Source organism: Gopherus evgoodei, chromosome 9 (assembly GCF_007399415.2).
Source record: "Gopherus evgoodei ecotype Sinaloan lineage chromosome 9, rGopEvg1_v1.p, whole genome shotgun sequence".
NCBI lineage: Eukaryota > Metazoa > Chordata > Testudines > Testudinidae > Gopherus > Gopherus evgoodei.
Window position 1 is genome coordinate 58,509,132 of NC_044330.1, and position 22,519 is coordinate 58,531,650.

Here is a 22,519-nt window from a genome sequence, read left to right on the forward strand (position 1 = left end):
AGCGTGTTGGGGGCTCGCCTGATTCTCGGCCCAGGGGCTAGGCTACGAGAAGGGCGGAGCTAGCGGGAAAGGCTGTTGCCGCTTGGAGGGTTGAGGGGGGTGTCTGGGTCCCTGGGGCTGGGACGGGACTGATGAGCGCAGCGGCGGGGTAGGGGTCCTGCCTTCTTCTTCGCGGGGCTGGGCGCCAGGTAGGGTAGGGAAGGGCTGTGGCAGGAGGTTGGGGGCACATGGGGGGGCTGGGAGGCGGCAGGGCTGGAGGAAGGGTGTCTGGGTGCTCGCGGCTGTAGGGACCTGTGCGTGGGGAGTCCCGAATGCTGGGGGCAATGGGAGTCCTTGGGCTATAGGAACAGGAGCAGGTTTGTAGAAATTTTGGTGGTTCCCACAACCCCTCCCCCGGCAAACTCCCCATCACCACCTGCCTAAGGCACTGGGAGGGAGGTTTTTTTGGGGGGGGGATTTGAGGGGCGCAGGGGATTGGAGTACAGGAGGAGTGCAGGGTGTCGGCTCTGAGAAGGAGTTTGGGTGCAGAAGAGGTGAGAGGTCAGGCTCTGGGAGAGTTTGGGTGCAGGCGGTATGAGAGATTGGGCTCAAGGAGGGAGTTTGGTGGGGAAGGGGGTCTGGGGTGCATGCTCTGGGCTGGGGCAGGGCATTGGGGGGCAGGGGCAGGTCCTAGGAGGGAGTTGGGGCGCAGAAGGGGTGAGAGGTCTGGCTCGGGGAGGGAGTTTGGGTCAGGGAGGGGACCTGAGGTGCAGCCTCTGGGAGGGAGTTTGGGTACTGAGTGCAGGCTCTGGGCTGGGACAGGGGGTGGAGGAGGAGGAGGTGGTGGGGGTGCAAGCTTTGGAAGTAGATGAGGGGTTTGGTGCTTACCTGGGGCACCTTCTCCAGCAGTGGCCCCATGCTGCTGTTCCCAGGCACTGCCCCTGCAGCTTCCCATTGGCCACAGGGGCATTCGAGGCTGGAGCCAGGCCCCTGGGGCAAGGATATTCCTGGTGCTCAGGCACCAAGGGCCCATAGAACTCGCTGCCCATGAACAGGGGGAGTTATGGGCTGTGTTTGTCATTCACATGTGTCATTTTAATATGGGCGTTGGGAGGGGTGGTATCTCCCAGGCTTTAGCCCCGGGGAAGGGACTCCCCTAGGGGCTCTCTCCCATGTTGCCTTTGTGTTGCCAACTCTTGTGCTTTTATTAAAGCTCCAGGTGCTGGAACTGCTATACAGTACAGTACTTCAGTTTTCATTCTTTTAAAGAAAGTTTCTAGCTGTCATGGTGAGGATGCAGGTGCACCATGAAGGCACAGAAATCTTTTATCATGTAAAATATGTCATGAATTTTAAGCCAGTCTAATGTTTTTTCAGGGTCAGACTCTGATTTTTGAAGACTGGGGACTGACAATACTACTCTTCCCTGGCAAAATCTCCCTGATAAAATCCTAACCACCGCTAATTTAACCTCAGATTCTTCCTTAAGAGTCACCTTTGCTGTTACACCTACAAACCCCAGCCTGTTAATCATAGCTGGACTAGAGACAAGCTGTGATTCTTCCTCCCCAGTTAGTGTACCTTGTTTGTTTTCAGTGTAACTAAATAAGCCAATTCCTAACCAGATTCATTTGCTTACGTTATAGCAGGGGTAGGCAACCTATGGCCAAAGTCAGCATGCGAGCTGATTTTCAGTGGCACTCACACTCCACCGGGTCCTGGCCACTGCTCCGGGGCCTCTGTGTTTTAATTTAATTTTAAATGAAGTTTCTTAAACATTTTAAAAACCTTATTTACTTTACATACAGCAATAGTTTAGTTATATATGATAGACTTATAGAACGAGACCTTCTAAAAACATTAAAATGTATTACTGGCACACGAAACCTTAAATTAGAGTGAATAAATGAAGACTCGGCACAGCACTTCTGAACGGTTGCTAACCCCTGTGTTATAGTCTTTCTTTTTGTCTTTAAATTGTAAGCAATTCAGGGTAGGGATTGTCTCTCTTCTCTGTTGTACGGTGCTCAGCACAATGGGGCCCTAGTTCCAATTTGGGAGTTTGCAATGCGGTTATGATTAGAAAATATTTTTATATTATGTTGTTTCAGTCCTGGCTTGGCTAAGGATAAACCATGTGACCATTGGTTCGTCTGCCTCTGGATATTGTGCAGGCGGACCTCCACAGATCTGCAGTAGTTAGTGATGGGCCCAGTGTGCCAGCTCCTAGAGTGGTGGAACTGGAGGGGTGGTCTAGCCCCCACCCCTGCAATAGTCACACAGTAAACTCATACTGGGAGGGGAGATAAGAGGGGGAGCCAGAGAGGCTGGAGTGGCTACCAGGGGTTGGGGGTTAGGCCAGAGAGTGGGACCTGCAGGGGCTGGAGTAGGCAGGTACTCCTGGGAGCCTCCTTTCCAGCCTAGAAACACTCCATTTCCTGGCTGAGTTTCAGTACCACCTCTCAATCCCCCACATTTGCAGGGAGCTTCTGCCCCCCTCCCAGGCTGTTCTCTGGGAATTATTTTGTACAGTCTGCTGATGTGTTTGCATTCTAGTGTTCAATTCAGAGATGACACGGCAGTTTAAACTAGCTAAAATGAGAAGGATTTGCTGATTGAGTCATTTTTCCACAAATACACAATTACCTGAGCTACGTAAACCTGTTTGGAGTTCTGTTATTGACATAGAATCTTTATATCCATTTGAATTTCAATAATTTATGTATTTTCTGGAGCTTGAAATAGTAAGAGCTCAACTGCGTTTTATAAAAAATAGCCATTTTATTTTTGTGCGACCTACACAAAAACAGTGTGCTCTCCTTACAAGGATGATGCTAGTGAGTAAAGTATACAAGATTGATCCAAGTTACTCATCTGCTGTGGTAATGTTATATGGGGAAAATCTGTGTTTTCCACTTTAAATGGCAGATGTTTAAAGTTCTTTGCACTACTCATTAATTAAATATGGTATGTTAAAGTATTAACTTTTTTTTTCTTTTTTTTTTTTTTTGGAATTAGATTTGCAGTGAATCCTCCAAGAAATGGCCACACGACTCAGACCAGTAAGTTCAAAGGAAATATTTTTTTCTCATCTCCGTTCTGGAAAACTGGTACTCTGCAAATGTGATCCCAGTCTAAAGACACAGCACTTAGAATCCATTGAACAATCACCTTCCTTGGGCAGTTTCACTGGGATAATTTTCCCCTTGAACTCTGTAGAAGATTTGCTGAGGCGAGTTTTTGTGTAGCAACAATAGGAGCAACTCTGTTTGCAACTAAGACAGAGGGTTCGCTGTACAAAGCTGTTTTGCAAAGCCTAAGTTGCTCACTCAGTGCTGGTGCTGAGCAGATAGGTCACTGGTCTTATTTCAGGCAGGTGAGTACCTAGACCAGAGTGCCTGATATTGACTCTGACAAATGTCTTCATAGAAGAAAGGCTAAGGATTAATTAAAAGGATAAGCTGTATCTGCTTGTATCATAAATAGTTAAGGGTTAATAGAACAGGAGTACTTCATGTCTCTTTTGCCTGTAAAGGGTTAACAAGTTCAGTGAGCCTGGCTATCACCTGACCAGAGGACCAATCAGGGGACAGGATACTTTCAAATCTTGAGGGAGGGAAGGCTTTGTGTGTGCAGTTAGTTTTTGGTTGTTCTCTCTGGGTTCTGAGAGTGATCAGATGTGCAACCAGGTTTCTCTCCAATCTCTTTGATACAGTCTCTTATATGTCCAGAATAGTGAGAACTAGGTAGATAAGGTAAGTTAGGCTTATGTTTGTTTTCCTTATTTGCAAATATGTATTTGGCTGGAAGGAGTTCAAATCTGTATTTTGCTGAAAGGATTTTAATTTGTACTTGTATACTTAGGCTGGGAGGGTATTCCCAGTGTCTATAGCTGAAGGATCCTGTAACATATTCCATCTTCAATTTACAAAGATATTTTTTACTGTTTTTTTTTCTTTCTTTAATTAAAAGCTTTTCTTGTTTAAGAACCTGATTGTTTTGTTTTTTTTTATTCTGGTGAGACCCCAGGGGACTGGGTCTGGATCCACCAGGGAATTGGTGGGGAGAAAGGAGGGAAGGGGGAGAGAGAGGTTAATTTTCTCTCTGTGTTAGGATTACTTTCCTCTCTCAGGGGGAGTCGGGGAGGGGGAGAGAGAGAAGATGGCGGGAAGGTGGATTTTCCTCTCTGTTTTGAGATTCAAGGAGTTTGAATCACAGTGATCTTCCAGGGTAACCCAGGGAGGGGAAGCCTGGGAGAGGCAATGGTGAGGGAAAGGGTTTTACTTTCCTTGGGTTACGATCCAGAGGGACTGGGTCTTGGGGGTCCCTGGTCAAGGTTTTGGGGGGACCAGAGTGTACCAGGCACTGGAATTCCTGGTTGGTGGCAGCACTATAGGTTCTAAGCTGGTAATTGAGCTTAGAGGAATTCATGCTGGTACTCCATCTTTTGGACACTAAGGTTCAGAGTGGGGAATTATACCATGACAGCTTGGCTGCCTTCCTGGTTTTGGACCCATTAGTCCTGCTCCAGGCTTTGTTTGAGAGCTAGTTTCACCTGCTCCTTTCCATCACTGAGAATGAAACTCTTGGAATTAACTATAGTAAGCTAAGTTTGTGGGAGGGTTACAGCTATATATGAAGGAAACCTCTGGAGACTAGGAGCTACTGACAGAGTGGACTTCGTTCTCATTGATTTTAAGAGACACTTGGGGGAAAATAGATCTACAACTGCACCTATCATTCATGCTTTGGTTTGTAGATACACTGCCTGCACAGTATGAAATACATGTGTGTATCGAAGTAGACAAGAATTTTGTGATCTGAGTGCTCTAGAGATCGAGATTGTAAATGAGTGAGCAATTGGAATATATAAAGAGTGGGGCTCATTGACAGAATGGGGGAGGGGGTAGATAGGTGGCATGTTGCAAAGCCCAAGAATTGCAGCTCCTGTTTACAGGAAACTGAACAGATTTTTCTAATATTGGGAAACTAATGTATTTTGTTTTATATCTGAGCCAAATTAGTGGCATTACATCAGGACCACCCAGAGGATTCCGGGGACCTGGGGCCGTCGGCGGCAGGCGGCTCCGGTGGACCTCACGCAGGCGTGCCTGCGGGAGGTCTACCGGAGCCACGGGACCAGCAAGCGGCAGGGCGCCCCCTGCGCGGTGAAATGTCTAGAGCTGGCCCTGTTTGGCGGTGGGGGGCCCCCGCCGCGGGTCTTCGGAGCACTTCGGCAGTGGGTCCCAGAATGGAAGGGCCCCCCACCGCTGAATTACCACCAAAGACCGGGTTGCACTTCAGCGGCAGGTCCCGCTTCAGCGGTAATTCACTGGTGGGGGGGTCCTTCCACCCTGGAGCGGAAGGACCCCCCCGCCGGCAAAGACTGGGAGCCGAAGAAGCTCCAGGGCCCGGCCCCGCAAGAGTTTTCCGGGCCCCCTGGAGCGAGTGAAGGACCCCACTCCAGGGGCCCCGAAAAACTCGTGGGGGCCCCTACGGAGCCCGGGGCCTGGGGCAAATTGCCCCTCTTGCCCACCCCCCCGGGGAGCCCTGCATTACATGGGTTGTGAATTGGTACATAAAGTCAGATAGGATTGTGTAGAACTTGGTTCATCGTATTTTTAGGGGTGGGTAAGCTCTTCTTTCCCATGTCTCTGGCTCTAGAGCAGTTTTAGCCTGCTGATACAAGAACTGGGAAATTAAACAAAATAAATTAATTAAATTTTGCACTGTAATCAACCTCCCTGGGAAGGTAAATACAGTCAGGATAAACCTAGTCAATGAGAGAGAATGAGATAGGGTTTTCTTACAAAGGACATAAGCTGTGCCAGTGAGTCACTTAATACCTGGATTCAGAGTCCTCTGGTCAGCCTAATTACTGACTTGTCTAACTGCAGCAGTGGAAAATTTGAATTCTGAACTTCAGCCAAGCGACTGAGATCGTTACTCCTATGATCCTGTGAAGTTCAATCCTGGGTTTACTGAAGGACTTCACAAGTGTGTCTGCTTGTTATGATACTTCTCTCCCCTTCTTGCCTCTGCAGGCCAGTAAGAAATGTACCGTGATAGGTGGCTCAGGATTCTTAGGCCAACACATGGTGGAGAAGCTGCTGGAGAAAGGCTACACTGTCAATGTGTTTGATATCCGAAAGGGGTTTGAGAATGATAAAGTGCAGTTTTTCCTGGGAGATCTCTGCAGTAAAAAGGTATAGTATGAACAGAGCTGAGAAATATAATACTGTGTTAGGGAACAAAAGTGAAATATATAGACTGAGATTAGGATCTCATAGAGGCACATTCCCCAAGGTAATTGACTCAATTTTTGTATGAGACGTAATGTGTTACTTGAAAGGTGGGAAGGTCAACGCTACAGCAGTATTTTGTGGAAGGGTTTCAGTACGACCTTGTGAAAGGGTGATCAACTATTTCCCCTCTCTGCCAATGCAGTCCTTCACTTCTCTTTCGCCAGTGGCTAAAAATCTCTAAGGGGGGACTCTTCTTGAACTCTTTGGAACACTCCTTGGTTGTTTTAGCTTGTATCTGTACAAGGACAAGGCTTATACCTGCCTTGCAATGTGGAGACATGCATCATGATGTGTCTTGGAAATAAATTGCTGCATTTGTCTTAGAGAGGACTCCTGCACAGGCATGATGTACTCCTTACAAGGGATGCACCATAAAGCTGGGCAGTAACGTTGGGATTTGGGGGTTAAATCCTTGGAAGGGTTCCATGCTGAGTTAACTCCTATCTGAGGTGTCCTTGGCCTTCTGCCTGCACCTGACTAGTTGTTTCCAAGCCTTAGGAAGCTTCTGGATTATTTTCCTGGGGGGAAAAAACAGCAAATGGAGCTTCCTGCCTAGCAGTAAGAAGTCTGGAGATACAAGAGCTGGTCCTATATCTTGACTCTTCAGCTTCATGAAGATGATGTGGCTGTTCTGTTTCACAACAAAAATGTGGGCGTGTGTGTTCATATAACCTATACACTTTCCGAATGGAAAGTACTCCTGGTGTTTTCACTGGTGCCTTGTCTCATCTGTCCGCTAGGACCTGTTCCCAGCTCTACAAGGTGTGACAGTGGCTTTTCACTGTGCTTCACCAGCCCCTTCCAGTGACAACAGGGATCTGTTTTACAAGGTGAATTTTATGGGGACCAAAACTGTCGTTGAAGCCTGCAAAGAAGCTGGGGTTCAGGTAAGAGTGGAACAGCGTATGGGAGGGATGTGAGATGCTGAAGTCCTGTTATAAGATATAGAGCAATAGTGACATTAAAGAAATGTGAACTCAGTGACTCCAATAGTAACTGTAAGACAACTGTACCATTTTCCCCTTGATTTTTCCGACATCACATGAGCTTTTTATTTCAATTTCTGCATATTGAAATCCTTGAGCACTGGATGAATGAGAGACTTTATTTTTTGGTGGAGGAAAAGTTGCTTATGAAATACACTCATTGTACAGTCTCTAGGAGGAAATACAGAGTTACTAAAACAATACACAAAATTAAATGATGCATGTCAAGTATGGACTCCCACCCCACAACTGCTTTCTTTCTGTAATAGGCTGCTGGGAGGAAAATGGGCCATGTGTTGTTTACCTTCAGGTTTCAGATTGAGATTTGTCAGAACATGGAGTACATCAGAGTCCAGCACTTCAGGCAGAAAGTAATGTCTCTTTTAAAGTGTAAAAGATTAAAAAGTCATGTTTCAGAGGGTAATTTGGTTGATGATATTTCTCTATATATTTTTGACTTCCCATTTCAAATCTGCTGGGCCATATCATATTCTAACAAATGCAGCATAAAAATATTTTTTAAGATACTTTAAAGACTAGCAAATACCTTTTAAAAAGCACCCATTGGTATTAAGAGTTGAAACGTGCCAGGAAAGCAGGCTAAGTGGGCATTCAGGTTCTTCTTGGAAACTATTTTTCCCTCTTGATTGACAACACTGGAAATTTTTTGAAGTGTCCACTTCACCTGTTTCTGAAGCATTTTATCACTTCAGTAGGATTATAAAATCCTTCAAGTAGGATATATTATGAGACGTTTATGTTGTCAGGCAGTCTGCAGTGGCTCACAACCATGAGTTTCTATCTCAGGGCAGAGTGTCAGAACCAGGGCAGATACCACAAACTGGTGATGTATTCTATAATTAGATTTCACCAAATGTGAACTCCTGGATCACTGTAACAGTTTTAGCATAGAGTCAGACAGTCCTCTTAGACTCTCCAGTCTATCTTGTCATCCAGACAAACTGGCCTTGGTGATAAATGGTTACGTACACCAAAATCATACCATATTCACATTGCTTCCAATCCCAAGAGACCAGTTACTTATCCCAAATCAACTGATTCCCTAGATTTTACACCAAAGACAATGCCTATAGCCAGTCTTGTAATAAATTATCTAAAGGTTTATTAACTAGGAGGAAAAAGAATTAGTTACAACTTAAAGCAAGCAAGCAAATTACTTACCATCTAAATTCTAAGAGTGACAGAGTTATAGTAATCTGTCAATTCAAAGTGTCTTTCAGAGCATACCCAGAAGACAGCCTCATGGGATCTCTGGCTTCAGTTTGGTAGCTCTGGCCCTGTGAGAGTTCAGACTGCAAAGAGAGAAAAAATCTTCTTGTGACTTTGTTTTGTTAGACTTTCCCAGGTGCGAGAGGCCCATTAACCAGTCCTTTGTATTGCGATGTTCCTTGATGGCCCATCTGATTTTGATAGTCCTTTGGGATGAGCGGGATGCATGACTCCCGGTGCCTGGGTTCACACGTTCAGAGTAAATATTTTCAAAGTTATAAAGCAAAACTTATGCATTTTCTTAGTATGGAATACCAACATTACAAGTGAGATTAATGCATGCAAAATTTTACAAGCATTTCGTAGAGTCTAAACATTAAATACGTTAGTTTTTTTGAGCAAAACTAACATACAAGTGAACTGGTCTGGTCTCCAGCTATGAGTTTGTCAGTTCTTAGCTAATGTCTGCAGCATGGGCAAGAGCTGGCATCTGATTTGCCAGTATCACGTACGTATTATAAGAAGTTTATGTATATTTTATTTGCATTTTCTATCTGTATTAAAAAATTAATAAACAGTTCATAGAAATAAATAACTAAATACATTCCTTAGAATAGGGAGTTCCTTTGATTTTTACAGCAGTGTGCCATCTAATGGAGCTCAGTTATGAATATGGGGTTTTTATAACCTGTAATTTTCAGATCGTTTTCAATTAAAGCATCTCTAAAAGGAACTGCTGCATTCTGTGTAGAACTAGCCAAGGAGAGGCTAATATTGTTCCTTCACATTGGATTTTCATGCAGCCTTTGTAAACAATATATCTTTTGGCTTATCCTCTAATATATTACTTTTCTTCCATAACCATTGTCAGAAACTGGTGTTAACCAGCAGTGCCAGTGTAGTCTTTGAGGGCACAGACATCAAGAATGGAACAGAAGACCTCCCTTATGCAAAGAAGCCCATCGACTACTATACAGAGACCAAGATCCTGCAGGAGAAGGTACACAGCACCATGCTGCTAATACTATCACATTCTGTGCTTAAACCAGCATTTCTTCTTCGAGTAATGTTCACTATGTGGATTCCAAATGTGGGTGTGCATGTGTGCCAGATGCTGGAGCCAAAACTGTTCATAGTAGTATCCGTTAACCCGCGCATGACGAGGCTTTAAGAGCTTGTGTGGGTCGATGCCGCTCCAGTTCTCTCTTACCACCACATGGCCAGAGTTGGAACCCCTGTTCCTTGCTGCTCTTAGCTTGATAAGAGAATTGCTTCTGTCAATTGTACATAGTTTTTTCTCCTTAGTTAGTTTTTTGTAGTGTACTTATTTGTTTATCATTTGTTAGTTAGTTGTTTCCACTGGACTTCTCCCCTCTGGGGACTTTTTGCCTGGCCAGCTGAGTTCAAATACCATGCTTCATGCTGCAGTCCTTTTCTGTGAGCAATGAGCACCACCATTGCTATGGCGAAGCTCATATTACTGCCGACTGCTCTGTTTGTCAGTCATTTCTGTCACGCATCTGCAAGGCCAGAGAACATCACCTCCGCAAAAACTTCATGGAAGAGGCAATGCGATGCAACCATGTGTGCTTCCAGGATCTGCTGGAGTGGGGTTCAACACTGGCAGTGAACACCTCTAGAGCCACCCCACCCAGTGCCAGCTACATAAAAAGCACACTCATAGGTACAAATGGAGCTCCCTGATGGCAACTGCCTCCAAGCACAGTGTTGCCTCCCTGAGCCGTGCCAGGTCGGGTGAGAAGTTGCTCACCATCTCAGACACTCCTGCTCCAAAGAAGTCCTGCTCTGAGCACAAATCTAAGACCCGTGCTCCGCTGGACTGCCACCAGCCACAGTGTCTGGCCCACCGCTGTCGCCTCTGGCTCTGTTCAGCCTGCCACCGGCCACAGTGTCTCTGGCTCTGTTCAGCCTGCCAACTCCATCCAGACATACCTGCCTGGTACCATGTACGCCAGAACGCATGTCTCCCCTTACACCAACGGCTGAGCTTATGCTGCCATACATGGTCTCCCTGCCCTGTCCCGGGACCTCTGTCACTATCCGCCTACCATCCCTCGTGGACGAGCTGCTCCTATTCCAACCTTCTCTGCTCTTCTGTGCTGAGCCCATCTACAGAGGAGTCCCTGTTGCTCTGGATTGTCCTCCTGCACCAGCGATGCCAATGGTCCTGACGGCTCTGCCCCTACCAGACCTGTCTTCCAAATCTAAGTGGTCTTCCGAACTGAATGACACATTCTCGCCTGTATGGTCTTACAGCCCAGACCTTCAGTGCCATCCATACCCTCCCACATATGCCCCACTGGCCAATCCATGGTACCATTACTTCCGAGCACCACCCCTGCTTGGTGACCCATATGCTGGGCCATGTGGAAGCCCTACCATGACCATGGCATGCCACCTCACTTGTGACACTGTCCATCTCCAACGCATGTGATCCCTTCCTCCATCCTTGAGGACCCACAGGCTGTCCCTGTTCCAGCAGCACTGGTGTTACTGACAGTGACCTTACCAACCCCCGTCCATACGGGCACTTCCTCATCTGCCGATGATGCCATCATCCCTCGTACACTCTTATCTCCTGCCGACCTAGTGCAGTACCAGGACTTATTTCAGCATATGACCACTGCCCTCAATCTTCTTGTTCAAGATGTCCAGGACCCACAGGATCAATTCTTGGACATTCTACGATTTCCTGGATCCTCATGTATTGCCCTCCCCATTCACAATGCACTCTTACAACCGGCCCAGACTGTTTGGCACACCCCGGCCTCCTGTGCCCCAACGCCATAGCAGGTGGAATGCTGCTATTGCATTCCCTCTAAAGGCATGGACTTTCTTTTCATTCACCCACCCACTCCATAACTCGCCTATGACCAAGCATGACCGCCAACACCTGCGGTCCACATCCCTGATCGGGCTGCCAAGAAGTTGGACATCATGGGCTGCAAGGTCTGCTCCTCTGCTGGTCTTCAATTCTGCATTGCCAGCTACTAGGCCATCTTGGCCAGGTATGACTTCCTATCATACTCCAAGCTTGCGGACTTCCAGGCCTTCCTTCCCCCAGAGAAGCAATAAGACTCTAATGCCAACTGGATGAAGGCAAGTTGGTGGCGGAGGTTGCTGTCCAGGCTGTGGTCGATGCTGCCAATACTGCGTCCTGCTTGCTAGCATCCGGGGTTGTCCTTTGCTGAGACTTCTGGCTTCAATCCAGTGGCTTCCCGAAAGAGGTCCAAACCACTCTTGAGGACCTCCCCTTTGACAACCATAAGTTGTTCAGCTTCAAGATGGATGAGTCCCTATACTTCCTCAAGGACTCCTGTGCCACTCTCTAGTCTCTGGGCTTTTATCCTCCCCCGACTCGTTACCAGCAATGGTCCTCCTTCTGACCCCACCCTCAGACCGTGTACCAGCCTTACCACCAGCCCTATTCTCAGCGCTCACAGGATTATTTTTGGCACCACCTGCGCACCCAGCAGCCTTGCTTCCCTGCCACTGCTGCTGCTTCTGTCCCCAACATTCCTCAAAGCAGCCCTTTTGACGCCTTCCCTGAGATCCATGAACCTCCCCGCCATCTTCCTTCCACTCCACAGGTGGTTTTCGAGGGTCACCTTGCCCTCTTTGCTCACAACTGGGGCAGCATTACCACAATTGATAATCTCAACGTTCTCATTATCATTACTACCCAATTGCTGGGTGCTGGACATTGTTCATTGTGGGTACCTGATTGAGTTTATCTCCTTCCTGACTTGCTCCCCATCCTGGGAGCACCCTGCCACATTATCACACTCTCCTCCTCCTCCTCCAGAAGGAAGCATATATCTTCCAACTCAAGCGCTGCTGGGGCTTCTGTTCCCCCCTATTTCCTCTTTTCGAAGGACAGTGGCCGCAGTACTGTTTTGGACCTCCGCCTTCTGAACAAATTTATTTGCAACTTCCATTTCCTCATGATTCACTCTCCCCCTCATGATTCCCCCTCTCCCAATGGAGCTTGGTTCACAGTATGAAGGCATCCTTTATTTATATTTCCATACCGACATCCACCCTGCTCATCGCAAGTTCGTCTGCTTCAGAGTCAACGTTCTCATTATCAGTTCCGGACCATCCCCTTTGGGATTCCTAATGCTCCCCGTGTCTTCACAAAGGTCTTTGCCCTCATGTCAGCACTGCCTGGGCCATTCTGTGTTCCCGTACCTAAATGATTGGCTCTTCATTGCATCACCCCAAGCCCATCCCCTCACCACTATTCAAACCATGCGTGTCCTCCTTGGCTCCCTAGGGGTTTGCATCAATGAGGAAAAGTCTATCTTCACTCCTACTCGTTCCTTCACCTTTATAGGTGCTCGTTGCAACCTGAGCTTACCTTCCCTCAGAATCTTTCACCACTCTCATCACCCTGCCTGCACAGCTCTGCTGACACCCGTGTACCCACATCCGTCTTGCCTCTCCCTTCTGGGTAATATGGCAGCCTGAACCTCCATTACCCCATACACCCATCTCCATCTGTGCTGCCTCCAACTGTGGCTCCGGTCCATCTACAACCTGCTGTCCGACCACCTCAACAAAATGAGTCCTCATTCCCCCACCAGTTCTTGCCTTTCTCACCTGGTGGTGCAATCCAGCCACAGTTTTGACTGGGGTTCCCTTCGCACCTCCCACACTCCACCTTACCCTTGCAACAGATGCTTTGCTCGTGGGCTGGGGCGCTTATCTAGCCAACCATGTGGCTCTGGTCTCTGGTCACTCAGGGAAGCACGGATGCATCTCAGCATCCTAGAGCTGCAAGCTGTTTGCCTTGCCTGCTGGGCCTTCCTGTCTCTCCTTCGATCCTGCTATGTACAACTGCTTTTGGACAACATGATGGCTATTGTTTACATCAGCAAGCAGGGTGGTGCCCCATCCCCACCTCTCTACCAAGGCGATCCTGCTGTGGAACTGGTGCCTCCAGCACAACGACATGTTGCAGGCAGCACATCTTCCCAGAACCAGCAACTCTATGCCAGACATGCTCACTACTCCTTCCATGCCAATCATCAGTGGGAACTTTACACCTCCGATCCCTTTTCCACCTGTGGGGCATGCTGATTTGGGACCTCTTTGCCATGCCAGAAAACCACAAACTTCCCCTCTTTTGCTCCAGAGGTGCTCTTGGCCCAGGCTCCTAGGGCAACGCCCTCCTCGTTCCCTGGACCCCCAGTCTACGCTATGCTTTCCTGCCTATTTCCTTACTTCCCCAAGTCCTCTGCAAAGTACGGTGAAATTGCGCAACTCCTCTCCTCAGAGCCTCCTCCTTGCCCCACTGGTATTGGTACATGACTCTCCTCCACCTCTCTGTTCACCCCTAGATACGTCTTCTGGACATCTTGAATCTCCTCACACAACATGGCTGATACCACCACCCCAACCTGGGTCCTTTCCACTTCACGGCCTGGTATTTGATATGACAACACATATTCCTCTCCTGTTCATGGCATCCTTTCCCAGAGTTGCCAGTCATCTACTAGGGCATGTTACCATGCCAAAGGATGCCGTTTTGTGCCTGGGCTCCCCTTGGGTTATCTCCATTCCTTCCATTCTGGACTACCTACTCCACCTCCATCAGTGGAGCCTTGCCCACTCTTCTGTCTGCATCCACCTGGCGATGCTTAGTGCTTCAATTTTTTTCCATCTTCACCCACCCGACTACCTCCTCCTCCTTTTTTCATAGCTCCCTTAACGCCTTCCTCACCATATCAAAACCTACTTCTCTTTGGGACCTTAACCTCATCTTCTTGGCCCTCACCAAACCACCATTTGAGCTGCTTGGAACATGCTCGCTCGTCCAAATCTCTCCAGTGAACCTAGCAGCCATGATGGCAGGACCCCCCTTTACTGTTTTGCAGAAGGACAAGGTCTCCCTTTGTCTCCATCCCAAATTCCTCCCCATTTCACCTTAACCCATCTGTGCACATCCACACCTTCTACCCTAAACTGTGGGCCTTTCCCCAGGAATGTGTGTTCACACCCTGGATGTCTGCCTTTTTGGCCTTTTACCTCCAGCGTACCCAGTGCTTTTCAGGCCTCCCCATTGGCTTTTCATCACTATTGCGGAGTGTTGTTGCAGCCATGCCCTTTCGTTGCAATGCCTCTTGTTGCATCATGGACGTCTACATGCTCTCCCATATTTCTCTTCCCTCCCTACCTCCCTTCCCCCGGGAGTCATGGCCCAGTCCACACTGGCTCACGCTGCTACATCCACTTTCCTGGCGGATGTCCCATGGCATGACAACTGTCGAGCTGCCACCTGTGCCTCGGTCTACACCTTTTCTGCTTATTATGCCATCACCTCTGCCAAATCAACAAATGCTGCAGTGGGCAATGCTGTTCTTCGTACTATCTCTTCTTCCAAGCCCTCACAGCCACCTTCTACCTGTGCACTACTCACTACTCTCCCACATTTGGAATCCACATAGGGACCACCACTCAAAGAAGAAGAGGTTACTTACTGTAACTGGAGGTTCTTCAAGATGCGTGATCCCTATCTGGACTCCAGTCCTGCTCTCTTTCCCCTCTACTCTGGGCTGCTTTGTTGCCAGGAAGAGGGAACTGGAGCAGCGTTGACCTGCCCAACTTCTTAAAGACTCGGATGCGGTGGTCAGCGGACACTACTATGAACAATTCCAGCTCCAGCACATGATAAGCATGCACACCCACATTTAGAATCCAAATAGGGACTGCACATTGTGAAGAGTATCCAATTACAGTAAGTAACCTCCTCTTCCCAAAGTGGGGCATGCCTTGTGCAGTGGGGGCAGAAAACTAGCCATGGAGTGGACAGATTTCTCAGTTGTTTTTCTGAGTCTCAGCTTTCATTTAAAAAACAAGATATCTCTAGCTCTTGTGGTTGCAAAGAAAACTTTTAAAACATTACCCAAGTATAACTGATGCAGCAAAGTTTGCCTGAGTTCTCAGAGCCTGAAAGGATAGTTCTAAGATATAAAATGTACCATTCATTTCACCAGAGCTGTTCTTCTTTAGGTGCTTGCTCATGTCGATTCCATTCTAAGTGTGTGTGCACCCACGTGCACAGTTATCAGAGACTTTTGCCTTAGCAATATTCAGAGGGCTGGCTGTGGTGCCCCCTTGAGTGCTGCTCTTGTGCATCGGAATATCAGGTGCCGCCATCCCTACATCCTCTCAGTTCATTCTTACCAACCATGGTGGTTAGTAGGAGTGCTTCTTTCTCTTACTTCACAGGTGGTCAGCATTTTCTTTCCTACTTGATCTCTATGGTATATCTGTAAATAATTTGTTTATAATAATTTCTATGTAGTAGTTATATAGTAAATAGTCCATTAGGGTCCAGGCAGGGACTTTGCTCCAGGCAGGGCATGCCCTGGTCTCCAGATTTTAAACCCTGCTCTGACTGCAACAGGCCTATGCCTGTTAGAGACCTGCACGGCAGCTGTTTGAAATGTCTAGTGGAATCCCACATAAAATAAATGTATTGCATCTGCAAGAACTTTCGTCCCAGGACACAGAAGGAGCAGGAGCTGGGTGTTAAATATGGCAGGGGACTGTTTAAATGAAACACAACTAAATCCTTGTAGTTGGAATTTTAAAAAAAGGTATGGAAACAATTTCAATCTCAACAATTTACATTTGAATACTAATTTAAGTTAACAGTGGCCCCTTAAGCAAAAGTATTAGGCGTAACAGCCTTTTTACATTCCTTGAAAAAACACACAGCTTTTTAAAAAAAAATCAAGAGTTTGCTATTCAAAAATCTCATCAGAGCATCCGTTCATTTGCAAACTCAGCTGCCTTGCAGATTGATGAATAATAGAGTAGGAGGATTATGAATACACGATTGGACAAATCCAACTCAATATGCCCATAATTATGCCTTTGTTTTTGTCTAAGCCAGGGGTCGGCAACCTTTCAGAAGTGCTGTGCCGAGTCTTCATTTATTCACTCTAATTTAAGGTTTCGCGTGCCAGTAATACATTTTAACTTTTTTAGAAGATCTCTTTCTATTAAGTCTATAATATATAACTAAACTATTGTTGTATGTAAAGTAAATAAGGTTTCAGAATGTTTAAGAAGCTTCGTTTAAAATTAAATTAAAATGCAGAGCCCCCTAGACTAGTGGCCAGGACCTGGGCAGTATGAGTGCCACTGAAAATCAGCTTGCATGCCACCTTCAGCACCTGTGCCATAGGTTGCCAACCCCTGGTCTAAGCAGTGGAAATATCCATATTTATTTGCACATACAACTCAGTACTTCATAACAAATAACATGGTTTTTTTCCGGGAAAAACACCAGCTGCTGGAATATGGTAGAACATGTTGTTTGGAAACTCCTAATGGAACTAAAACTAAACCTAAGTCTGCATTTTATCAGTGCTTCCAGTGGAGTGAGATGATTCTTTCTCTAAAGGTGCATTAAGGGAGCTAATGATGGAAGTCTTTCATTTATTGACGAGCTAAAGGATTTTGGGGTGGAAAAATAATTTTGTGATTCTCCTATTCCTTACTACCTAAGCAAGGAATGGGATGGAGTGGTGCAGTTCCAGGGTTCCATTGTTCACCTATAAATTTCCTTGGTCCTTGTGGAGAAACTTCCTTTGCTCTCTCCTTTGCTGGCCGATCTGTGAAGTTGTGTCTGACAATGAAACTGGATGCGGCCTTGTCTGCTGCCTTCCTGACAGGAAGACAAGTAGGGGGAAAAAAGAGGCTATCCAGAGGAAAAAGGTCTTCCCCAAAGGCATAGATGGGCATTAGCTCATATATTGATGCTGGAGAGAGGTTTCCCCAAAAGATGCAGAGGAAGCATTTTTCTCGTGGGAAGCAGTTCAGTTAGATGACACAAGGGATGGATTTCTAAGCTATCTGTTGGTCTCACCAGTCTTTCTTAACTAACTTTTTGTCTCCCACAGGAAGTGCTAAATGCTAACAATCCAGATGATAATTTCTTCACAACTGCCATTCGCCCTCATGGGATATTTGGTCCCAGGGACCTGCAGCTGGTTCCCATCCTCATTCAGGCAGCTAAGAGTGGCAAAATGAAGTTCATGATTGGGTGAGAGAGGCTCAGACATCTTTGTCTCATGGGAAATTTGATAACAAAGTGATGTGCCCCTTTTGGAAGAGAGTATTATTAAATCTGTAGTATCAAAGATGTGAATGGTGCTTCTCCAATGTTAAATCAAAGGCTCTGACTGGAGATGCCCAAGAACTAGGCAGAATGTGTGATTTAACAGTCCATCAACTTCTGCACAGAACCTACTCAAGAATCAAAAAAAAATTTCCAGGAAATGATGGGTTCCCCAGCTATACCACCACTGCTTTGACCCAGGATTCATTTTGAAGAAGCCTTCTTTTTGTGGGATACTGGCACTGAGATGAGTTTGTCTCCTGTTTGAAGAGACTACATCACTTGAGCTATCTATGAACAATCTAGAACAAATGTATATAATTATAATAACGTAACTATGTACAAATATTGCTTAATGCACTACTGGAAGGTGCTAAAACTCAACAGTAATGAGTGGCATATGAGCCTTTATCAGATAGACCATCTTTGAGTTTGTTGTTCTATTCTAGCTTATAGTGAAGATTCTTGATCATTATGGCTGACTTATGATTGTGACATTACAGGTCAAACCAAAGATTGACCTGTAAATCAGAGAGCAGTTGCATTCAGATGCCACAGACCTAGTAGTTGGGACAGTAGTTCAAAGCTGACCAGTCACATGTTCAGCATGGTCCAATTATGTTCATCTATAGTATGCAACAAGACCTGACAGAGCATGGATTGTTAGATTAACTCATCTAGTGTTATACAGTTCTTGCTTTCAACTCTTATTGTGATCTCAGCACTTAAACTGTATTTTGATATTCATATTGATAACTATAATAAGGTTCAAAAACTTTGCTTCCTCATTGCAAGTGGCACAACTTGTAGTGTGGAATTTAAAATTTAGAGCAAGAAATAGTACTGACTGCCATTAAGACTTTTTCTTAGACTCATGTATTGTGATTTAAAAAATACATTTCCCGTCCAGTTTATGATAGATTTAGTTGCATGCTGGGAGGAGTAGGGGTGTGTGTGTGTGTGTGTGTGTGTGTGTGTGAGAGAGAGAGAGACTTTAGTGAGAGAAACAAGGAGTCCTGTGGTACCTTAAAGACTACCAGATCTATTCGGGCATGAGCTTTTGTGGGTAAAAAAAAAATCTGAAGTGAGGTTTTTTTTTGTTTTGTTTTGTTTTGTGTTTTATCCACAAAAGCTCATGCCCAAATAAATCAGTTAGTCTTTAAGGTGCCACCGGATTCCTTGTTGTTTTTGTGGATACAGACTAACACGGCTACCCCCTGATATTTAGGAAGAGTGGTGTCTTGTGTGGCTTTTGTGTTAGCTTGCACCTCTACCATCAGTTAAACTTCCCCTCTCAAACTGCTTTATGAATCATTAATCCAAATAAATTTAAGCTTTCCCATCTTATGATATGGAAATATTTCTTGTGCAGTCTCCACTTTCCTCCATCAGAAAGCTGTTGGCTCCGCAGAACTAGAAACACTCATGTATTCCCTTCCAGTGAAGACTATTTTCTTTTCTGTCTTTGTATGACCCATTAAAGCCACAATGACTGAAAATTATAAATCATCAGGACAATCGTTTCACAACAATTTGCTTTCAGGGATAGGGGCTTGAAGAGTTGTTGATTTAATTAGGCTCTTAAAGAGAAATGAACACAGTGGGTTAAATTCAACTCTGATGTAAGCAGGTGAAGATCCCCCCTCGCTTTGGCCAGGGCTAAATTTGGATGAAATTTTAAATTTAATGAGCCAGGCAAATTCATAATTGAGCAGAAAGCTTGTCCTTAAATGACCACTTTTGTGCTAGATACAATATCTGTATTTGTCCTGTGTCTGTGGATTGTTCCACTGATGTTCTGAGTGTCCCCAAACCTTCAGATTTCAATTAGATGTGACTGTGGGTTTTGAAGGCTTTGGGCAGGAGCTGGGATGGTGCCAGGCTTGCTCTGCTCTCCTGAATAGTGATTTAGGTTGGTCTACACTAGCCCTTTTATCGATTTGGGGTGTGAAAAAAAAAACTCTCTCCAATTAACACAGCTACCATTGCTCATTGGGGATGGTTTAATTATGCTGGTGGGAGAGCTCTCTCCCGCTGGCATAGAGCAGCTACATGGGAGACCTTGCAGTGGCGCAGCTGCAACGGTACAGCTGTGGCACTGTAAGGTCCGTAGTGTAGGGAAAGCCTTAGAGACTTCTTGTTCAGAAAGAGGTTGGCCTGAAGCCATAGGCGCCGACTTCCCCTCTGTCCGGTGGGTGCTCGACTCTCCCGTCCCCGTCCCGTCCCACCTCTTCCTGCCCGTGCACCCCCTTTGCCCCACTCCCATACCTCCCCGCCCCACCTTTTCCCAGCGCTGCCCCCTTCCCGCCCCATTCTACCTTCTTCCCCCAAGTCCCCGTCCCTTCCATGCCTCTTCTCCCCCTCCCTCCTGGAAAGTCCTGAGTGCTGCCAAACAGCTGTCGGGAGGCAGAAAGCGCTGGGAGGGAAGGGGAGGAGCGGGGACATGGTGTGCTCGGGTGGGAGGGAAGAAAGAGGAGAGGGGAGCTTGGCTGCTGGTGGGTGCAGAGCACCCACTAATTTTTTCCCCTGGGTGCTCCAGCCCTGAAGCAGCACCTTTTTCTGACATCTGGGGAAGAGGTAGCTGGTAGCTCAGCTTTGCCTTTTGCCACTTGCTGATTTTCAGCTGCCTTGTACATTGAGATAAGCTTTTTCCTTTTGTGTATGCAGGGATGGGAAGAACCTAGTAGACTTTACCTTTGTGGAAAATGTGGTCCATGGGCACATCCTAGCTGCAGAGCATCTTCATAAAGACTCTCCCCTGTGTGGGAAGGTAAGGTATTCTTTCTGTTGCATATGGATAGCAAAACTGGGTGTGATCAGAGGTTCCATTTCTTTGTGTCCTCCTTGTTCTCACACATTTTGTTCCCTTAGCTCTTCTTTCCTCTCAATGACTTGGATGAATTTTTATTGCACGGGAAAGTGACTGCACTAACTAGAATAAAATCCTCTATGAAAAAGTGCTGTGTAAACTTCCCTCAGACTCCATCTCCTTGCCCCAACATGCACTGTTCTGCTGCACCCCATGGTCGGGACTTAGCTGGGGTTGGGGGAATGTGGTACCCTATCCATGCTGTGCCCACACTCCTGAAATAGCTGCATGTTTCTGCTAGTAGGATTGGCAATAAAATAGTTAAATAGCCTTTAACCATAAGGGTTAAAGAGAGATAGACTTAAGCTTAGTGCTCAATCAAAGCTCTAGGCACTTAAAAAGTATAACATAGCAGTTATAAAACACCTACTCCAAAGCAGCAGAAATTGTCAGGGTTATCTTTGGGTAAAGAATTAAACAGTGCAACAATCACTAATAGTCAGAGTCTTGTCTACGCTTAAAATGCTACAGTGGCAAGCTGCGCAGCTGTATCGTTTCAGTGTAGACACTGTCTACACCAACAAGAGGGTTGGTCCAATCAGCACAGGTAATCCTCCTCCCCGAGAGGTGGTAACTATGTCAACAGAAGAATTCTTCTGTCAACCTAGAGCTGTCTACATGGGGACTTAGGTTGGCTTAACTATGCCACTTGGGGATGTGAATTTTCACTTCTGATTTGTTGGGAGCAGTGCATTCTCTTAGCAAGGGAGGGAGTTGTAGCTCCGTCAATGGCCATTTCTTGATATTAAATATAGTTAGTTTTCTTTTTTAAGTCTAATACTAAGAATCATCAGAGCAAAACTGCGGGTGTTAATCTAGTGAACAATAAAATGAAATGAAAACTATTGTTTTATAAAAATGTGTCCAAATTGTCACATTTAATCACAAGGCTTTTTTTGTTTTTCCTTTCAGGCATTTCACATCACAAATGATGAGCCAGTCCCTTTCTGGTCATTCATGTCCCGTATCTTGATTGGCCTGAACTACGATGCACCCAAATACCAAATCCCCTATTGGGTGGCATATTACTTAGCCCTCTTACTGTCTCTGGTGTTGCTGCTGCTGAGTCCACTCATAACGATCAAACCTACCTTCACCCCCATGCGGGTAGCATTAGCTGGGACATTCCATTACTACAGTTGCAAGAGGGCCAAAAGGGACATGGGCTACAAGCCGGTGGTGAGCCTGGATGAAGCAGTGGAGAGGACTATCCAGAGCTTTTCCCACCTCCGCCGGGCCGAGTAAGGAGACTTAGAGAAACTGAAGAGACCTGAATTCTGTGGACAGATGAACCTTTCCTCAAGCCTCTCCAAGGGATAACAAGTTTCTCTGGATTAAATGACTTCTTCCTGTAGTTGTACTAACAGCCCGTACCTCTCTGTGACTGCTTTGTGTGACAGCCTGTTCTAAAATAGCTATTGGCTGCTACTCTGTTTGAATAACAACCCTAATATTTCCTCCTAAAGTAGTGAGCTAGCACATCCAGATTCTATCCCCTGCTGTCTCTGCCCATGACTTCTATTTTGCTGTTTTGGTGACTATGCTAGCCTATCCTAATGGCTGTGGATTGAGTAACAGCCATTCTAAACAATTTTCACTTTCATCCACCTCCCACCACTAATTGAGTGTGTTGGATATTTCTTATGATGCAGTCATGGACAAAATACATTGAAGAGTGTGTTTGGGAGATGTGCTGGAGGAACAAGTGAGATTTAAGGGGAGAAAGCCAGCCAAAGCGATACCCTTAAAACTTATGTCCACTATTAAACAAAACATAATGGTGACCATGTTTTATCATCACTACCTCTTTGCATATTTTGTTGTCGAATCATGAAATGAATTTGCTCTAATAGGCACAGGAGGAAGTGGGCGAGCAAGCTGCTGGACCACTTCTGGTTGCAGAAGACTCCTTGGTACTGGCTTCCTCCTCGTTGTTGCCGGACGAAACTATAGTGGGGCCCTCTCCACTGGTTCTCAGGATGAAGCTAAGGCACAT

At 46.1% G+C, this 22,519-nt stretch overlaps 1 protein-coding gene across 3 annotated transcripts; it reads left to right on the top strand.

Annotated features, from left to right (window-relative positions):
* Nucleotides 1-71: 71 nt before the first annotated feature.
* NSDHL (NAD(P) dependent steroid dehydrogenase-like) lies at nt 72-22,326 on the top strand. 3 transcript variants are annotated; one of them, XM_030575055.1, is made up of 8 exons: nt 72-188; nt 2,998-3,041; nt 6,024-6,185; nt 7,025-7,171; nt 9,372-9,500; nt 17,437-17,579; nt 20,322-20,424; nt 21,436-22,326. In XM_030575055.1, the coding sequence occupies exons 2-8, from the start codon at nt 3,021-3,023 to the stop codon at nt 21,766-21,768; spliced, it is 1,038 nt and encodes a 345-aa protein (XP_030430915.1). In that variant the 5' UTR covers nt 72-188; nt 2,998-3,020; the 3' UTR covers nt 21,769-22,326. The 3 variants fall into 3 exon arrangements, with proteins under 3 accessions (XP_030430915.1, XP_030430916.1, XP_030430917.1); XM_030575056.1 differs by having other exon boundaries at nt 115-148; XM_030575057.1 differs by lacking the exon at nt 72-188 and adding an exon at nt 332-356.
* The last annotated feature ends 193 nt before the right edge of the window (nt 22,327-22,519 follow it).

What these genes read in the sequence shown, in the direction of transcription:
- NSDHL (XM_030575055.1), top strand. Translation starts at nt 3,021, where the DNA reads ATGGCCACACGACTCAGACCA. An exon ending in TGGCCACACGACTCAGACCA is followed by an intron (nt 3,042 to 6,023) that starts GTAAGTTCAAAG and finishes TTGCCTCTGCAG; the next exon opens with GCCAGTAAGAAATGTACCGT. An exon ending in GCAAAGAAGCTGGGGTTCAG is followed by an intron (nt 7,172 to 9,371) that starts GTAAGAGTGGAA and finishes AACCATTGTCAG; the next exon opens with AAACTGGTGTTAACCAGCAG.